The 16,638-nt window shown below is 45.0% G+C and overlaps 1 protein-coding gene across 3 annotated transcripts in view; it reads right to left on the bottom strand.

Annotated features, from left to right (window-relative positions):
- The window catches only part of HIPK2 (homeodomain interacting protein kinase 2), a 140,522-nt gene that overhangs the window by 83,979 nt on the left and 39,905 nt on the right, over positions 1–16,638 (bottom strand). For all 3 annotated transcript variants that reach the window (XM_051784680.1, XM_051784679.1, XM_051784678.1), the window contains one exon: positions 11,386–12,484. In XM_051784680.1, coding sequence (XP_051640640.1) covers positions 11,386–12,484 — 1,099 coding nt within the window. The remainder of the gene's footprint in view (positions 1–11,385; positions 12,485–16,638) is intronic.

Below are 16,638 nucleotides of genomic sequence, written 5' to 3'. Positions count from 1 at the left end.
AGACATGAGCTATCTCCCCATGCATGCCCAATGCTTCCAACAACCACACACGAACAGCAAACACACCATAATGACTCATACCCATTACTACCATTCCTCATATTAGAGCAGCAATTCAACACAGGCTTTAACATTACCCATGACTCTGAAAGCCAAGAGGGCCATTCACATAAGCTTAATTTTAGTTACTCTTGCTAGATCATAGGTACTGAGGCTGGAAGGTAATTCTCTAAATCCAGTGTAAATGTTTAAAGTTTATTCCCAAAGGATTTATGTAGACATAAACATACAGATTAAAAACGAGCAAGATTTCAGGAGCTTTTTACTACTTTCTAAAGTAGCCAGGCACATGGATATTTTATCTCTCCTTTTGTCTCTGCTTTCTTCTAACTGCACAGTTTAGAGACTTCATACAGATCAGAGGCAGAGTTCAGGCTAGTACTGACAATTTCATTAGGAAAAAAAAAAAAGGCAGAATTGTGTTTTCTTATGTTCTCTGCTCTTTTATTGCTATTTTCAAAATGAAGAACAGACCCTACTGAAGTGCTAAGGGCTGAAAACATAACTCTAAATGATACAGGAAACCCAACTTTGTGCCAGTCCATTTTTATCCTCTCTTTGTGGCCATAACAAAGCTGAGAACAAGAGCTAAACAACAGAGGAAAAAAGGAGTAATTTCAACATAATTTTTTTTGCCAAAAGTAACATCGGTGACAATAACAAGAATCCATTCAAAAGACAGAATGTTATCTTCCAACCCAGTTAACATGCTTTTCTTTCTATTGCTCATTATGTATCTTACACATCAAGCTGCATTCTGACCTCACTTACAAAGGAATACATTTGAAGCCACTGCATCTCTGTATGCATATTGGCACTGCTAAGTAAAATCCAGCCCATGCTACCTTTCTCTTCCCTGGTCCCTCACACACCTGCCAAGAGGAGATAGGTTATCAAATGAGCCTCCAGAAAAGCATTTCCAGAAACAACAATATGACTACCTTCTGCTTTTGCTTGTGCTCATGGAGCCCTCCAGAATCCAGTCCACTAATTTAAGTGGCTAACAATGGCAAGAGCTGTATTTTTGACAGCTATGCGGATGAGATCACTTAGGTAAGCTTTTATTTTTTATATAGGCCTTCACCACTACTTCCTTTTACCTACTGAAATCAATTGGCAATATTTCATCATTAACTTTTTAGCACAGTAACCAGCAAATTCAGCTAGCCTCAGCTGAACCTGTTTACATTTTAGATTTCATCTGTCCCTCTTAACACTGTTGTGATCATCAAAGAAATATTCCATTTTCCTCCTGGATGACTTTTCTCTCTTTGCAGTCTCCCACTGGCAAGTAAAACACTCTTACACGAAGTATACTGAAACTTCTCTTAACTCATCAGATGTTCCTTCCACTCCAGTACCTCAGACTTTGAGTGCAAAGCTCTGCATAGAAGCAACTGGTTGAAATAAAAAATTCTTACTATGGTGGATCCAAAAAAGGCCATCAGCTTTCCTTCTGTATGCCAGCTGTCACATTAACATGTGTGCTACCCCTTGTGCTCATATGCACCATTATACTCTCTATTACCCTTTTGTTTAAAGGCCTCAGCCACAAAAATCCTTGTGCGCTAGGTGGTGTAAACAAAGCCCTGCTCCAGCAAACACAGTATCCAAGGAGAACAGTGTAAGGTAAACAGTGACAGACACCTATAATCTAGAGAGTGGAGAGTGTGTTGCTCAGCAGTATTACCACAAGCAATGCAATCATACTATCTGCAGCTAAACCACAACTCATTACAGTACTCCTCCTCCTGATGTCAAGTTAACTGAGACATTGCTAACTTCTCCTTGCCTGCCTCAACGTGAGCATGACCATCAGGTGCTGGAACACACAATTCTTCTCCTCTAGACACTTCAGCTGATGACCTCCCTGGGCTCAGAAGCTGTGCCAGTCACCAGAGTTATCTGAAAACTGTCCATAAAACTTTTGGCACTTTTCATGTCTTATCAGGCCAATTCCCCCATATCTACCCTGCCTCTGTCCCTTAGCAGCAGCCTTTAGAGAGAAACAATAGGTTTTGTAGTGTGTAGAAATCTGCTACTCCCCAGTTAATGCAAACCAGCAGAAGCAGGGACAGAGGGGACACAACCTGGACATGCACCCAAGCACTGATACCATGCAGTCACAGTAAAATAAAGGCAAAGTAAAGGCAAAAATTGTCAGCACAGAATGACTAATGTCTGTAAAATTAAAACAATGTCTGCAATTACTTCTATCCTTCAATAAGCAGAAAATAGCTGCCACTCAGGGACTCACAGATTACCTTCCAGCTCATCACAGGAGAGGGGCATTGTCCTCTTTGGAAATCAGCTATCTCTGGTCTTGAAGTCTCCAAATAGTAAGTAGAGTGAAACCTCATCTTCTTTCCTCCCACATCTTTCCTTATATGGGAAACAGTAACTTCCAGGTAGCCATGGCCTGTAAGAGGATTCCTCCTCTGCCCTGCCCCTCTCTCAGTTCCTAGAGCCACTTTCTCTTAGAACTGTTAGTCTCTCACAGGATATATATATGGATGCCTCTCTTCTGCATTCCTTTTTTCCTTATAAAACACCACAGAACAACTATTGTATGATCTAGCCTATAAGGCAAAGGACATTTCCTTGACCTTCCTCCTTAAACAGGTAACAGCTGTGGCTCTAACTCAGCTTAAGTCAGGCCACAAGATTAGTGTTTTTCAAGCAAGATAACCGCTCTCAGCTGCTTGAGAGTTCCTCCTTTTCCCCAGTGTGACCTGGAGAAGGAGGTAGCTACTGAGCTCCCACCTGAGAACAAGGTGCCTTTACATTAGCTTAGGCTAATTTGAAGCATCAGTGCAGCAAATGGCTTGAGAAAATCTAAACTGGGGACTGAAATCACGTCATTCAGGGGTCTGAAGCTGGGGAATGTGTAACCCCATACTAACTGTAGCATCTTCAGGTAATTTCTCTCTTCTGGTAATGACTCATTCATTTATAAACCAACGTCAGTCACTTTTCTAACCTCATTGCTAATAAGCACCAGAGCAGTAACACTTTCCAATCAGAAAATGCTCTTCAGTGTAAGACAGCTTTCCAGTACCACTGTGCTGGGCCCTAAAACTTGTGAACCTAATGAATGCACAGACATACCCAGTAAGCTTCCTCCATGTTATATTTACATCTCTTACCTGCAGTGAGCAAATGTACAGAGGGAGGTAAAAACCCGATAGGATTTAAATACATGGTACTTGAGCAAAGTATCCCTGAAATCCTGTGCAAACTGTTGCTAATGCTTTTTCATACTCACAAGTGCGGATGATGAATTTCACTACTCATAATTCTTCTTATTTTCACACTTGGAGCACCGATCTCATGCCAACAGCCCCTCACCTCATTTGCTTCTCAGCAGACACCACTGCCCTTGGCCAGCTACTGCCCTGACTCAAATATGCATTGAAATAAGTGTAGGAAGACACAGAAAATGATACCAGTGTGTGTGACCACAGTGCTTTTGCCTTCACTGGCCACCTATTGCTCGAGTAACAGCTGTGGGTCATCACACCGCTGTTCCTATGAGCTGCTGCTGCTGTTCTGTCATTGGAGCTGAAAAAAAAAGAGCACCCTCTCCCTGCTCTGTTTCCTTCGCACTTGGTGAGGAAGTGACTTGAGTGGGAGGAGAGAAAGAAGAGCAAACACAAAACCACAGAAGTAAGCAACTAGGAGCAGAGACCAAACTTTATGCCTTTCACACACATGCAAACAGCGGACTCTGACTGCAGTTGGCTCTTGCTGTAGCCCTGCCAATTGTACCATCACTCACAAGTGTCACCGCAGAAGCAACTGCTTGTCACCGTAATGAGCCTGGTTATACCCTAGCCCCAGATCCAGACACAGGTATCTTTACCAAAACACAGTAAGTCTTTTATGTACTGCGGAGATGGAGTCTGAAGCTCTACAGCCAACAGGCGGAATAGGAGGGTTTTAATTTCTCGTGGTAAAGCTAGCCATTTGTAGCTGTTTCAGACTTGCCCTGGTACAGTAAATACAAGACTGACCTTGATTTTTCACATCATTTCACCAGGCTGCAGCCTTAAAAGGACTTACTAGGCTTATAAAGCTGGAGAGAAGAAAAACAGACAGCAGGAAGTCCTGAGACAGGCTTGTTTTGGTGATGATGTGGGAGAAACAGTAGTAGGAGAAGAAAAAAAAAAAGAACAAAAAAAAAAAGTAAACCCAAGAACACCTGTGGCCAACCTACAAGTGGGGAAACTGTGACTTCCAAGCCACTCCCTGATCCTCCCAGCTTTATTGAAACTAGTCTGGCAGTAAGTGTAGAGAAGGTAGGGATTAGTTTAGGATTCATTGCTAGGTTTAAAAGAAAAAGGTTTGTGATGTTTTCATCAGGAGTTCCCAGATGACTTCAGGTGGTAGTACACGGACTGGTAACAAGTGTATTTGCGCACTGCCTCCTTTCTGCAAGCTCTTAAAATAAGCATGTGGGAACTCCAGCTCAGCCCCTTTTGGAGTGTTATTTGTTCCAAACCATAAAGTGTTGTGTTTGGGGAGGTCAGCCCCAGGCAGGGGACTACATGGCACCGGGTGGAGTGAATGCACAAGGAGGGAAGGGATGCTTAAGTAGAAATGTTATGGAGTAGAGGGGGTGGAGGGGAAGGGGAGCACAGTTCTCCAGAACCACGTTCCTCTTGAGCTGATGTCGAGAAGGGTGAGGTAAGATACTCCAGTTTGGGCAGGACACTTGTGTCAAAACTGGTGGTTGACCACTGAGCCCTCAGCAGCAGCCATGTCACTTCAGCTCTGCTCCTGCTCCTGTTCCCTGTCCACACAGCACTGCCTGAGCTGTGGGCACCATCACTGAGAGTGAATGGGGCTGCCTTGATCTAGAAGCCTGCCTTTCCCTCTGTGGGGATCACTGATGTCCTTAAAAGCTGCAGCAGCCTTTGGAAAATGCTCTTTTTTCAGAAGCAAAATTTTTCCCCATCTTTTGTTTGCTCTTTTGCACCAGAACCAGAGCCCCTCACCTGTGGGGTGGCAGCAGCTGATGGAAAAACAGTGCTTCTGACCCTGGTACCTGCCTCTGGCTGCCTTTCACATACTCATCTCTGATCTACAACACCCTTAATGGATTGGTCCCTGCCGGTGGGCACACAAGTTCCTTCCTTTCCAAGCACCAAGACAAAACTGAGATCTGCAGAAGGAATAATTACTGTCAGTAAGTATGTCAGTGCCCCATCTTTGCCATATAGGAGCTGTTTTCAGAGAGGAGAGGGGACTAAACAGACTGGCTCAGCATTCAGTTGAGATACTTGATTTTCCACTTCTCAGACACAGATGAAGCAAAAGGAGACAGCACGAGACTTCTCCCTTCCTTGGCCTATTGAACACCTCTCTTCGCCGGGGAAAGGTTCCCTGTCAGGTTCCTTGAAAACATGCCTTTGTTACAAATATTCTTGTGCCTGGAAGCACATAACTGAGCATATCTTATACACTCAGTTAATAAATAAACAAAGCCCACTGTGACAGACAGCCTTTCTGACTCTACACAGGGACGCAGGGCTCCTCTTGGAGCTGGAGCTGGACAGGGAGATGGTGCAGCGTCACAGGGAAAGGGGCAGACCACCAGCTTTGACAAGATAAAGGAGGAGCGGGAGTGTCTGCTCAGAGAAAAATAAAAAACACCTAGGGAAATGGTAAGAAGGTTTAAACAGAGAAAACACTAGGGAGAGTCTAGTCTGAGGAGATTGTTTAGGCTGAAATACAGGGGTTTTTGTTTTAAATTAGACCGCAGATAGGGAGTTATTTTGGAATATACAGTGTGAATCTTCTGTTGGATGCACTGCAAGCATAATGCTGGTTTACCATCCCTGCTCCGAGGTGATTTATACACAAAGGAACTTGGCAAAGAACTATCTTTGCTTGAATTTTGTAAAACCAAAACCCAACCTGGCCTGACTATCACAAAGATGGGACAAAGCCAAAAGCTTTCAGCTAAATGTCTGTTGCCTTCCAAGACTTGGTGGTCAGGGTACAATGAAACTGAGATTCGATTAATCCTGGTGTTGGTTCAGAAAAAAAAAATCCTACTGAATGTTAGTTCTGAAAAAACCAACTCCAAACTCCAACTGTCCTTTGGAAAGAAATGAACAACTGCTTAAAATAGTATAGCTTGAAGTCTGCTTTCCTCCACAAAGTCTTCTGCAATGTATTGTCAGTTTTGCAAGCCTGCAGTCCTACTAGACATGACCATCACTAAGTGAAACCAAGCTTAGACTTTAGCAATGAACTCTGTGGTTTCACTCCAGTCCCCAGAAGAAACTTTCCTCCTCAAACCATCTAGTTATCCTGCCCTTTACCTTGGAGAGGCAGAGTCAGTAAAGCAGTGAATGTTGCAGGTAGGACTGAAACAGACTGGCAGAGCAATGAAACTCCCACGGCTGCAAATGCAGTCAAGTCTGAGATAGAGATGTTTTTGCAAGTCCAGAATGGCAGAAGATTTTGAAATATAAGTGCACTAACACTGTTATACAAGGACTTAACAGATGCCAGTTCACTGAGTAAACAAATAAGCACAGCCTATCCCTGTGCCATTATAACTGCCTCATTTAAAGGGCAGTTTTGGCCAGAATAACACATACCGTGAGTCTCATGATGGGGAAGAGGTTGTGACTCTGCTCAGGAATCTACCCTGCTTTGGCTCCCTGTCAGCACAGCTAGAGGACTGATACCTGTCATGGCACAATGTCCATGCGTGACAAGATGGACCCAGTTTAGCCCCCTGCACCCTCAGGACCTGCACTCACCCAGCTAAGCATGTACAGCCAGTTAAAAACCACACCTGCACACAGCCTCACTACTCACTCTGTATGGGCGTTTGAAAACATGCACGTAGCCTTTATGACTGCATATTTTCTTGCAGAGTCTGAAACTAGACTGATAAACACCTCTTCAAACTGATACTCGGCTTCATTCTCTGTTATCCAAACATTTCATCAAAGGCCACTTACCTACAAAGCAGACATCCCAACTAGAGCCAGACACGCCACATACCAAAGCCTTTTGAAAACAAGGAACCTAACCTACATTTATCCACTAATAGTGCAGAGGTGACAGCCACTATTTTATATCTGCAATATTTTGCAAATTCTAAAAGACTTAAATCTCGTAAGGTGATTACGCCATTAATTAGCGGAACATTATCATCCCTGCGGTGCCAACACAGCAGCTGTTTCAGCTGAACAGCAAAGAAAAGCCAAAAGGGCAAAGTAACATAGTGATAGTGCCCCCACGAGCAGCCCAACTGTTCCGAGCATCCCGGCGCTGCCAACCACCACTCTGGTTCCAGCAAGGGAGGACCACAGCTCTCCCCGCCACCCCAACCACCCCCACCTCCCAGAGGGTAGTATCCCCTCTTCCACCTGGGTACATGAATAGGGGCTCTATCAAAGGGGACATCTGTTGCAGCCTGAGCCCTGTATTTCTCAGGATATGGGTTTTCCCAGGAAGCTGTCCATACATAGCTTATCAACCCAGAAGGGATCTCTCTGGTCATTCATCTCTCTGACTCTCTGCAAAATGGAGATCATAGAGACTACCTCAGTGATCTCCCCTTCAAACTGCAGCACGAAAAAGAAAAGAAAAAATAAAATCCCAGGAAGATACCCTGTGACACAGCAGCTGTCGTAGACTTTTGATCGGTTGCTGTGTGAACAGGGCTTCATTTATAGCTTAAGAAATTGTCTGGTTAAACTGCCAGTTGCAGAGCCCTGCTCCTGCACCGTGAGCTGGGCAGAGCAGCCTCCCATGGGCAGCTTCAGTTCCTCACACAGGCACCTCCAGACCACGGCTGCATCACCATGTACCCCCATGAAGGGTCAATGATCAGGCCCAGGCTGATGCAGCTGGTGATAAGGGACAAGACGAAGGACTATGGTGACTGAGGGGAAGGCTGGGACCCCTGTCCCAAGCAAGGGACATTTGGACAGCCACCAGTCAGGTCTTACAGGCACTGGCTAAGGATGCCACGTGAGAAACTGCACCACAGCGAGTTTTGCACCACAGGCTGAAGATGGGTGGGCAGAAGGAGGATGATCCTCTTCACAGCACCACCCATTCAGATGACCACAGACTGCAGCTGTAATGTTCTTTGTCATGTCAGGGCAGGGCCCATGGTGTGACCCTGCTGGGGCTCATTCCCTTCATCAGAGGCCTGAGGCTGCACTGGTGACATGATGGCACTGCCCTCCCAGAGAGGGATTCTTGGCAGTGAGGGAGTTCCTGCAAGGCCCACCTTAGGCCGTCATGTTGTGCTTTGCCTTGGGCCCCTCTATGGGCCCAGAAGCAAGAGTGAAAGATCTCCAGAGTATCAATTATGGCACCAGATCTAGCCTGGAGCTGGCTATATCCTCTGAGAGGGTTGGGAGCTAAATTCTGTTAGACTGAAAACATTTTGATGTCATTTTTGGTACTTTCCACACCACTCTGCCACCTTAATGCCATCACCATTCTTCCAGAGAGCACTTGCTTAGAAATATCCCTAGTGGGACAGAAACATTGCTGAGTTTGGTGCACCGAGCGAGGGCCCCCGAGCAGCACCAGCAGTGCAATACCAAGTTCCAATCCATCCCTCCCACAAGAAATGGGCTGAAGGATCTGGTTCATCTTCAGAGCATGTTACGTGGCAGCAATGGCAAATCCCTCATGTAAAGTCTGCAAGCAGCCATGGGGCTTCTCTTAGTTTATGCAGATTCAGGTCAAGAAAGAACACAGTTTGTTTAAATATGCTTCTGTCTCCCACCTCTGGGAGAAGAGGAAAGGCCTTATATTGCCCTGAAAATGAGCAGGATCCCAAACACCTTTCAACCCTTGAAAGGATTTATCCATCACAGTCTCAAAAGTAGTGATACAGAAAAGAAAAAGCAAGTTGTTAATAAAATATGGGGACAACTTAGGAATTTGCTCCCAAAAGCCTATGATAAAAAAACTCCAGCTGAGATTCAAACTCTACATTATATTCCCCAGTGCTCTGCCTCATCTTTCCTTAAATGCATGAGGCACAGGGCATCTGTCACTTCTTTGGCACGACTGCTTAGAGTCTGAGAGGTTTTACTACTCTGAGGAAGCTTTTCCTTCACATTCAGCTTAAATGTGCCATTTCTTGAAGTCATCCCCTTGTCTTTCATACTCTAGCAAGCAGAACAAGTGTAAATTAAATGGAAGACACATGAAATCTTTATAAAGCCCAGTGTTTCCCCTAGCATTAAAGTTCCTTCTCTTTGGAGTGGAAGGGGTCTTCACTCTGTGCTGTATTTTTCCCTATCAGAAAATGAAGAATATAAATTTTCCTCATGACTTGAATTTAGCTTAATCAGCAGCCCCCTGCTGATGTAATTCAACCCAACAAGATTTTTCTTTTTTTTTTTTTCCTGGTGAGCTGCTGCCCTTTTTCCCCTCCTCCCACCAATTCAGGCACGGAAAACAAGGGAGGAATTAGACAGACAGAACTTATTATCTATCAAGTTGTAACTTCAGACTGGGCAGGAATAACATTTAAAATACAAAAAGCAAATTTTATCAAGCCTTTTCCTCCCCAGAGACTGACACAAAAATATTCCTTGTTTGTCGCTGAGAATGAACCATTTTTCTCTTTCACTCCTGCTTTCTGTCACATATTTCATTTTGGCTGCCCCTTCTGTCTTTCAGCTAGGGACCTAGGCTGCTAACGCAGAATCACAGATAACTCAACAACAAAATGCCTGTATTATCTTTTTTTTTTTGTTTGTTTTTGTTTTATTTCTAGTCTGCCAGGTAATTGCAATCCTAAAAGCTTTTGCATATTTACCACAGAAACATGTCTCTCCTGGAGGATGGGACTGTCATCAGGTAGAATATTTCATTTAATAAGCCTCTTCTGAGGTATAAACTAGGGTTGAGGATTTTTTTGCTCCTTCAGAGCAAAGGACAGGCAGATAAAAATCAGCTGCTGCAGTGCTACACTGTCAAAGTTCCTGTTCCTGTGAAAATTAACTCTTTCTCAGCTCAGAGTTCAGGTAGGCTTTGCCACCCTGAAGTTTAAAGTAGGAAAAGGGTCTGTTATTAACTCATGTTGGCTTTTCGTCCCCAGTCCTATCCATGTATGACAGATTTCTTTCCTATTTACAAACAGAGCAACTACCCTGGTTTTCTGTAACCCATCTGATGAGCTGTGGATGCTGTAGGACTGATTGTCATTAAATCAGTCACCAAGAAGGATCGCGTTTTCCCTCTTTGCCTGTTTCACAGAAGTGCAACAACAAAAACATGGTCTGAACATTTCCAAATTCAGCTATTGTCTAAAGATAAATTCTGTTTCCCCCCTCCCACTATTTTCCCCCACCCCTGATGTAGCAGAATTGCTTTTCTCAGTCCTTGAGATGTTGACTGAAGCCAACTGGTACCAAAGTGAGGGGCTGAGGAAAACATCTACGGAGAGACTTTGTGTCTTGGAGTCAAGACGGAGGGTGAGGACGGCCTTCCAGGGGTTATGAAAAGAGGCTGCTTTGCTAAAACTGTTCAACATAATGAAGAGGGATATAGCTGGTTCACAGGTTTCACGTCAGGCACGCCTTCACAGAGATCAGAACCCCATCCTAGCACATAACAAAGCACTGTGAGTGGGAATCAACAGACCACACCCAGTCCTCAGTCCAACACCAAATCACTGACAATACTCATTCAGCTCTACCAACAGCTTCCCACATGGCAATAGGTGTTTCCAGCCTGGCCAGGCTGTCTGCTTGCTGGGAGGAGAGTTCACAGGAGCCAGCCAGAATACTCCCATTGACTCTAGCAAACTGCACAGCCTGTGTGAAAACTACTCCCTGACAAAGCATCATCTGCATCCACACAGTTTTCCTGTGGGTCAATCTCATTCTTGTAAAATCCCTGTTTTCACATATGAGTAAAGACTGGAAGACATATTTGAAATATAGATTGATTGTTTAGGTTAAAGTAATACTGACACCAAGAACCTACATGCATTTACTTGGAATAGAAATGTGGACTCTCCAGAGACGTCCTCTCATCTGGAAACATTCCCAAAGAGAAGAGAGGTGAAAGGCTTTCCAAATTGGAACTGGAAAACTCTATTTTTACAACACTTTTTAACTATTTACAAATTTACAATGGTTTTCAATGCAAGTAAACTCCAAGGGGTTAGGACACCATTTTTTCCTATCACCAGCAAGCCATTCTAAGACCCATCTTTAGGACGGGTTTAGGATTAAGGGATGACTTTCATTCATTTACCTGAATGTAGCAAAATTCCCACAGGTAAAATACGTCTAGTTATGTTACATGAGCCCAGTCTCTTACCTGTAATATCTGGATTGAAGGTAGGTAGAACACACAGCTTTAGATACATGGCTAGCTGAACCAAAGTCTATGACCTTGACCCTATATGGCTGTCGGGATGGGTCTACCAACATGATGTTCTCTGGTTTGAGATCAGCATGAATCAGTCCCAGGCTTTTCAGCTTCATTAGGGCAGTTGCTACCTGCTGGAGAATTGGTCGAATGTACTTAAGGGGCAAGGGACTGAATTTATTTTGTTTTAGGAAATCATAGAGGTTCTGCTCCAACATTTCAAAGACCAAGCATGTGTGATTCTTGTGCTGGAAGCACTCGTAAGCACGGACAAAGTTGTAGTCATCCGCACTTTCCGTGCTCAGCCGAGCCAGGATGCTCACTTCAATCTGGCCTTGCCGGGCATAGGAAGGGTGGTTTTTTAGGATCTTGATAGCCACAATCTCATTAGTGCCACGTTTCCAGCATTTGACTACTTGTCCGAAGGTTCCACGGCCAAGAAACTCTAACACTTCGTACGTGTTGGTCATGGAACAGAGCACCTCATGTTGCACCAGCTGGTAATCCCCTTCACTGTTGGAGCCACTGTTTTTGGAGGTGGCTGTGGAAGTGGTGGCGGTGGCTACAGTGGCCCCACTGGCATTGTTCTGAATCATTGGTGGATGCTCCTCGATAATCTGCACGCTGCTTGTGTTCTCAATCTCCTCACTCTTGCGCTTAAGTCCACATTTTTGGTAGGTGTCCAGAAGGCTCACAGTGCTGCGACGCATCAGGTTGTGTGGCCCGCCCAGTGTTTGCCCAGACACTGCAACCACACCAGAAGTGCTGTTGGCAGATGTCACCACGATGTGCCCCGTGCTTGCTGGGAAGATGATGGTCTGTTCGTAGGGGATGCTCGGATTGGGGATCTGGAGGGAGGCGTTGACGGCTGCTGCGGCGGCTGCTTGGGAGGACTGCACGTTCTTGCTCTGGCTGTAGACTTTGCTGTGTGTGCCGTACCCAGTCATATCCCAGTTTGAACTCGGCTCCACTTTCAGTTTCTTCACGCTACAGAAGGCACTTGACTGAAGGGTATGAGGAGAGAAAACTTGCACATGCGAGGCCATACCTGCAATACAACATCAGAGTGAAACCACAGTGTCAGGATGCCATCCCCAGCTTTTTTCATTTGCTCAGTGGCAGGAAAGGGAAATGGGACACAGGCTTCAGACACAGCACAGACACACACATGCAAAAATCACATTCTTCCAGAAATATGTATTCAACAGAAATAAAATACTGTGCTCTAAATAAATCACTACCTCTGATTGAACTATACTAACAACATTCAAGATTTTTGCTCTCTTGCTCTCCCCCTTCTCATTTTTAATAACAGGAATGTACATGTTATTTTTACCTCCTCTGTCTAAAGAGACTCCTATTCCCATTGTCTCCAGGAATATATCTAGCTCTCTGGAAGAACTCATGTCAAATACTGCAAAGTATTCTGACTACAGAAGCCAAATTTCAAATCCTCAGGCTCATCCTGTATTAAGCCCTTTGGTGGATCTGACTTAAGCCCTCCATTTATTTCCATAAAACCACTGTGTAGCTTCTGGCCTGCAGAGAGTCAAGATGGGACCAGGAGATGATACACTGTGACAAAATGGAGGTGCACAGATAAAGTTGAGGAGCCAGGGCAGAAGAAGAGGATGTTTCAGATTGCTTGCCAAGTCTGCGTGTGGGAATCGTGCACAATGCTGGTCTGTGCTCAGGGACAGTGGAGATAGGAGTTACACAACATGAGCTTTACTGTGTGCTCAGTTCTCCCAGATTTATAAAATTGTGTTCACCTATTCTTATTCACAGTGACAACACCATCACTGGAAAACTGATCCCCTGCAAATTAACAGCATTGTTAATGAAGCAACGTACATATTAGCATGTGGCAGAATTAGCTCTTAATATAACTTTACTTTTAAAGAAAAGACAAAACCCTATTTTAATGCAAGCTTCTTTGGCTCCAGGAGAGTTAATGATCTTCTAAATCTTTATTTAAAAAAACTAAACACCAAAGAACAACCCCACAAACTTCATAATCGAGGCGAAAATACAGTATCACTGAGACAGACTTACTGAAGGACTCTGAGTAATATTCCACTGTCACAGAAAATGTGTCTATTCAGTAAAAAAGATGTGGTCCACAGAAAAGGGGACATCTAAGTCCTTACTTGCTGCCAGCTTTCCCTGCCCAGGGTACGGATAGTACCACTGGGGCAAAGGTACTGTGAAGAACACAAATCCATGGGGATTCCTAGGGAAGGAGTGAGCACCTGACAGGAGTTAGAGCAGAAAGGCACAGCCTCCTTCACCTTTCTATCTGTCGTCAGTGTTTCTTTTTAATAAACCAGAATGACTAGGGAAGGAAAAGACAATGTGCTGAGCTGGCACCATTGCTGAATTATTAAGCACAAACATAACCTTGACTTGTTTTCAACTTTAAAAAGTTAAAAGCTGAATAAATACTTCAATAACAAAACCACAACAAAATCCGCAATGCACATGGATGACTTCTTCCTTTGGAGGACTGACAGTATCTGACACTCAGCTCTCCTCCAGACCATTTTCTGGAGCTCATATAGGCTCACACACATGCATGAACTTATACACTCACATAGAAAAATATGAAGGTTACTCTACACTCACAAAATTCAGTAGCATTGTGAAGCAAACAGACCTAAACATATCCAGTGCCCATTTTCTAATTAATTCCCAGCTGCCCAAAGCCCAGGAACTACTCAGGAGAGGGGTGCTGTGGCAAGCCAAAACCCACCATACATAGCTACTAAGAAGTAACCAGCAAAGCAATCGCTCCAGTTTGCTTCAACACTCCCACCTTCAGCCCTGCCACAGTGACACATTTATGAGGACAAGGCAGACGCAGAAGAAACCCCCCATTGGAACACATGGGGAAACCAACCCTCACCCCCGCTTGAACACGCCGCACAAAACCCCGCTGACCCTGCTCTGACAACGAAGCCCTGCAAACCACAGTGTGCTCCCCTCTGCAGATGTGTTCCCTAGCTCTGAGGGGATTTCTGACGCTGTTTGCTGTCATTCCTTTTAACTCCACTCCCCCCTGCCTCTCAACCTCCTTGGCAGCAATTTCCAAGGTCCCTGCAACCGGGTACTCAGACCCCCCCCAGCTCCCTGCCCCTCTAAGTACTTGCTCTCCTCTCTCCTTTCCACAGGGCAGTGCTGCCACGAATGCTGTAGCATGTGGCATGTGGTGAGCTCGGAGAACCGCAGCAGTATTACTCAACTTGTCATCCTGGACACAAGGATCGTATGTGAGTGAGCCAAAACTGTGTTTGTTCTTCCACTGATTAAGAGGAGTCACAGTGTTCCTTCTAGTACAGTACCAACCTGCCTGGAGAGAGTGGGGTTGGTTTGATGTATGTTTTCCCCCTGGACGCGAATAATGTAACAGATGTAATTGGTAACATATTGTGGACCTAGCAGAGGTGTAATTTATAGCTTTATGGCTTTCATTCCATGGTGTGCTTGAGCAATCTCTCTTCGTACAAAATAAAAAGAGAAAAACTGACTGACGCAGAACAAGACGAGATGTTCTTCTCACACACTCCTCTAAAGACAACACGAAACGACCGAGGCACCCCAAATTAAAGTCAAGGATGTGAAGTGCAGCAGCTGCAACTTTCTCAGTGCCACTGTAAAAATCAGGATAATCGCCACCATTAAGGGACAGACTTTCAACTGGTGCAAACTGGCAGTACTCCAGTTGACATCAGCTGACGCTAAAAACAAGGTCAGCAGTCACTCAACACTGTCAATGTCAGATGGCTGCCTGTGCCCATTGGTGAAACGAGTTGTTGTTAGGGACTGGTTTCCACATCAACAACCAGCCCCTTGCTGTCTCTGAAACACTGCTGGCAGCCTCAGCAGGGGAACAGGAATAGGGGATAAAATCACTGACCCACACTGGTACCCCAAAAACGGAGTGTGTGGAGGAAGCAGTGCTTTCTTGCGGATAAAGGGAGGACTTCAGACTCTTGCTGCCACTTCCACTCTCCTCAGAGGTTATTTCCCATCACAGGAGAGGTATTTTTTTCCCCTAAAAAAAGAACTATGAAATCTTCTTCCTTCCATTCAAAATGATTTTCTCATGTTTGAGGTTTTAGGGGAGAACAATTCAGCGAGTCCTTCAGCATAGTCCGATACTAAGAAATTACAGGCTGATTGACAGCTCAGTGACGGGAAAAAAGGCCTCTGCAGCCAAGCAATTTTTATTGCAAATTTGCCTGTGCAGTTAATGCGAGAAAAACACAACCCTAAATTTCCTAAGGACACAATCAAACTGTGCTGGTGGCATGTTCTTTTTTTCCAAAAGGATCTTTGCTCCATGGCAATAGCAGAAATAGTAATAAATGTGAATAAAAGTTGGATGGTTTGTTACAGGGATCAAATTCCTCATTACAGCCTGTAATATGATTTACAACTTCAGCCTTTTGATTACATAGGCTGACAACAGCTTGCCACCGTGTCCATGAGGCAGCATGCCAGTAGTAACGGGGTGACCCATGCCAGCCAAGCCCAATGACACTGATGCTTCAGAGACAGTGGGGATGCCCTCAGAGAGCGTCCTCACTCCTGGGGTCTTGGAAAGACAAGAGGGGCCACAAGCCATGGAGGGATGGAAAATGTAATGTTTCACTTTGGAAAAGTTCTCTTAAACCCCCACTCCCAGGTCTGACAAGAAACCTCCTGTGCAAGACTGTGCCTTTCATGTCACCTCCCTTCGCTTGCAGGAAGATCCTAGCAGTCACCTTTCCGCTTTCTGCATGGAAGGGCCCAAGGCTGGCACCCAGCTCCTCCTCTTTCTGCTCTCCACCAGGAGCAGAGAGGGTAAGAACACTCAGGTCGAGCAGCTTTGCTCACCGAGCACTCCTGCTCACCTGAAGCCCGGCTCAGCAGCCTCACCTACACCAGCAAAAGCTTTGGCTGGACTAAGGCAAGCGGCAATACCGGCTGAGCTTGGTGCCTGCCTTGGCAGGGGTGCAGGGCAGCCCCCACAGCCTCAGTTAGCCAGCCAGGATGCAGCCAGGACTCTACAACAGTTAAATGCTCATCCTGATGAGTGCAAGTCTAAGTTTTATATCACCCCGAGCATGGCGAGTTTCTGGGCTGGGAGCAGAATCAAGGCTGGGCACCATACATTAAATAAAATTGATAGTTCCTTTCTTTAATAATGAGTTTTAGTGC

Source organism: Manacus candei, unplaced genomic scaffold (genome assembly GCF_025592945.1).
Source record: "Manacus candei isolate 608988 ecotype Guabito, Panama unplaced genomic scaffold, ASM2559294v1 h1tg000018l, whole genome shotgun sequence".
Lineage (NCBI taxonomy): Eukaryota > Metazoa > Chordata > Aves > Passeriformes > Pipridae > Manacus > Manacus candei.
Note: the sequence above shows the minus strand (reverse complement) of the source record. Positions and strands in the feature narration are given on the sequence as shown.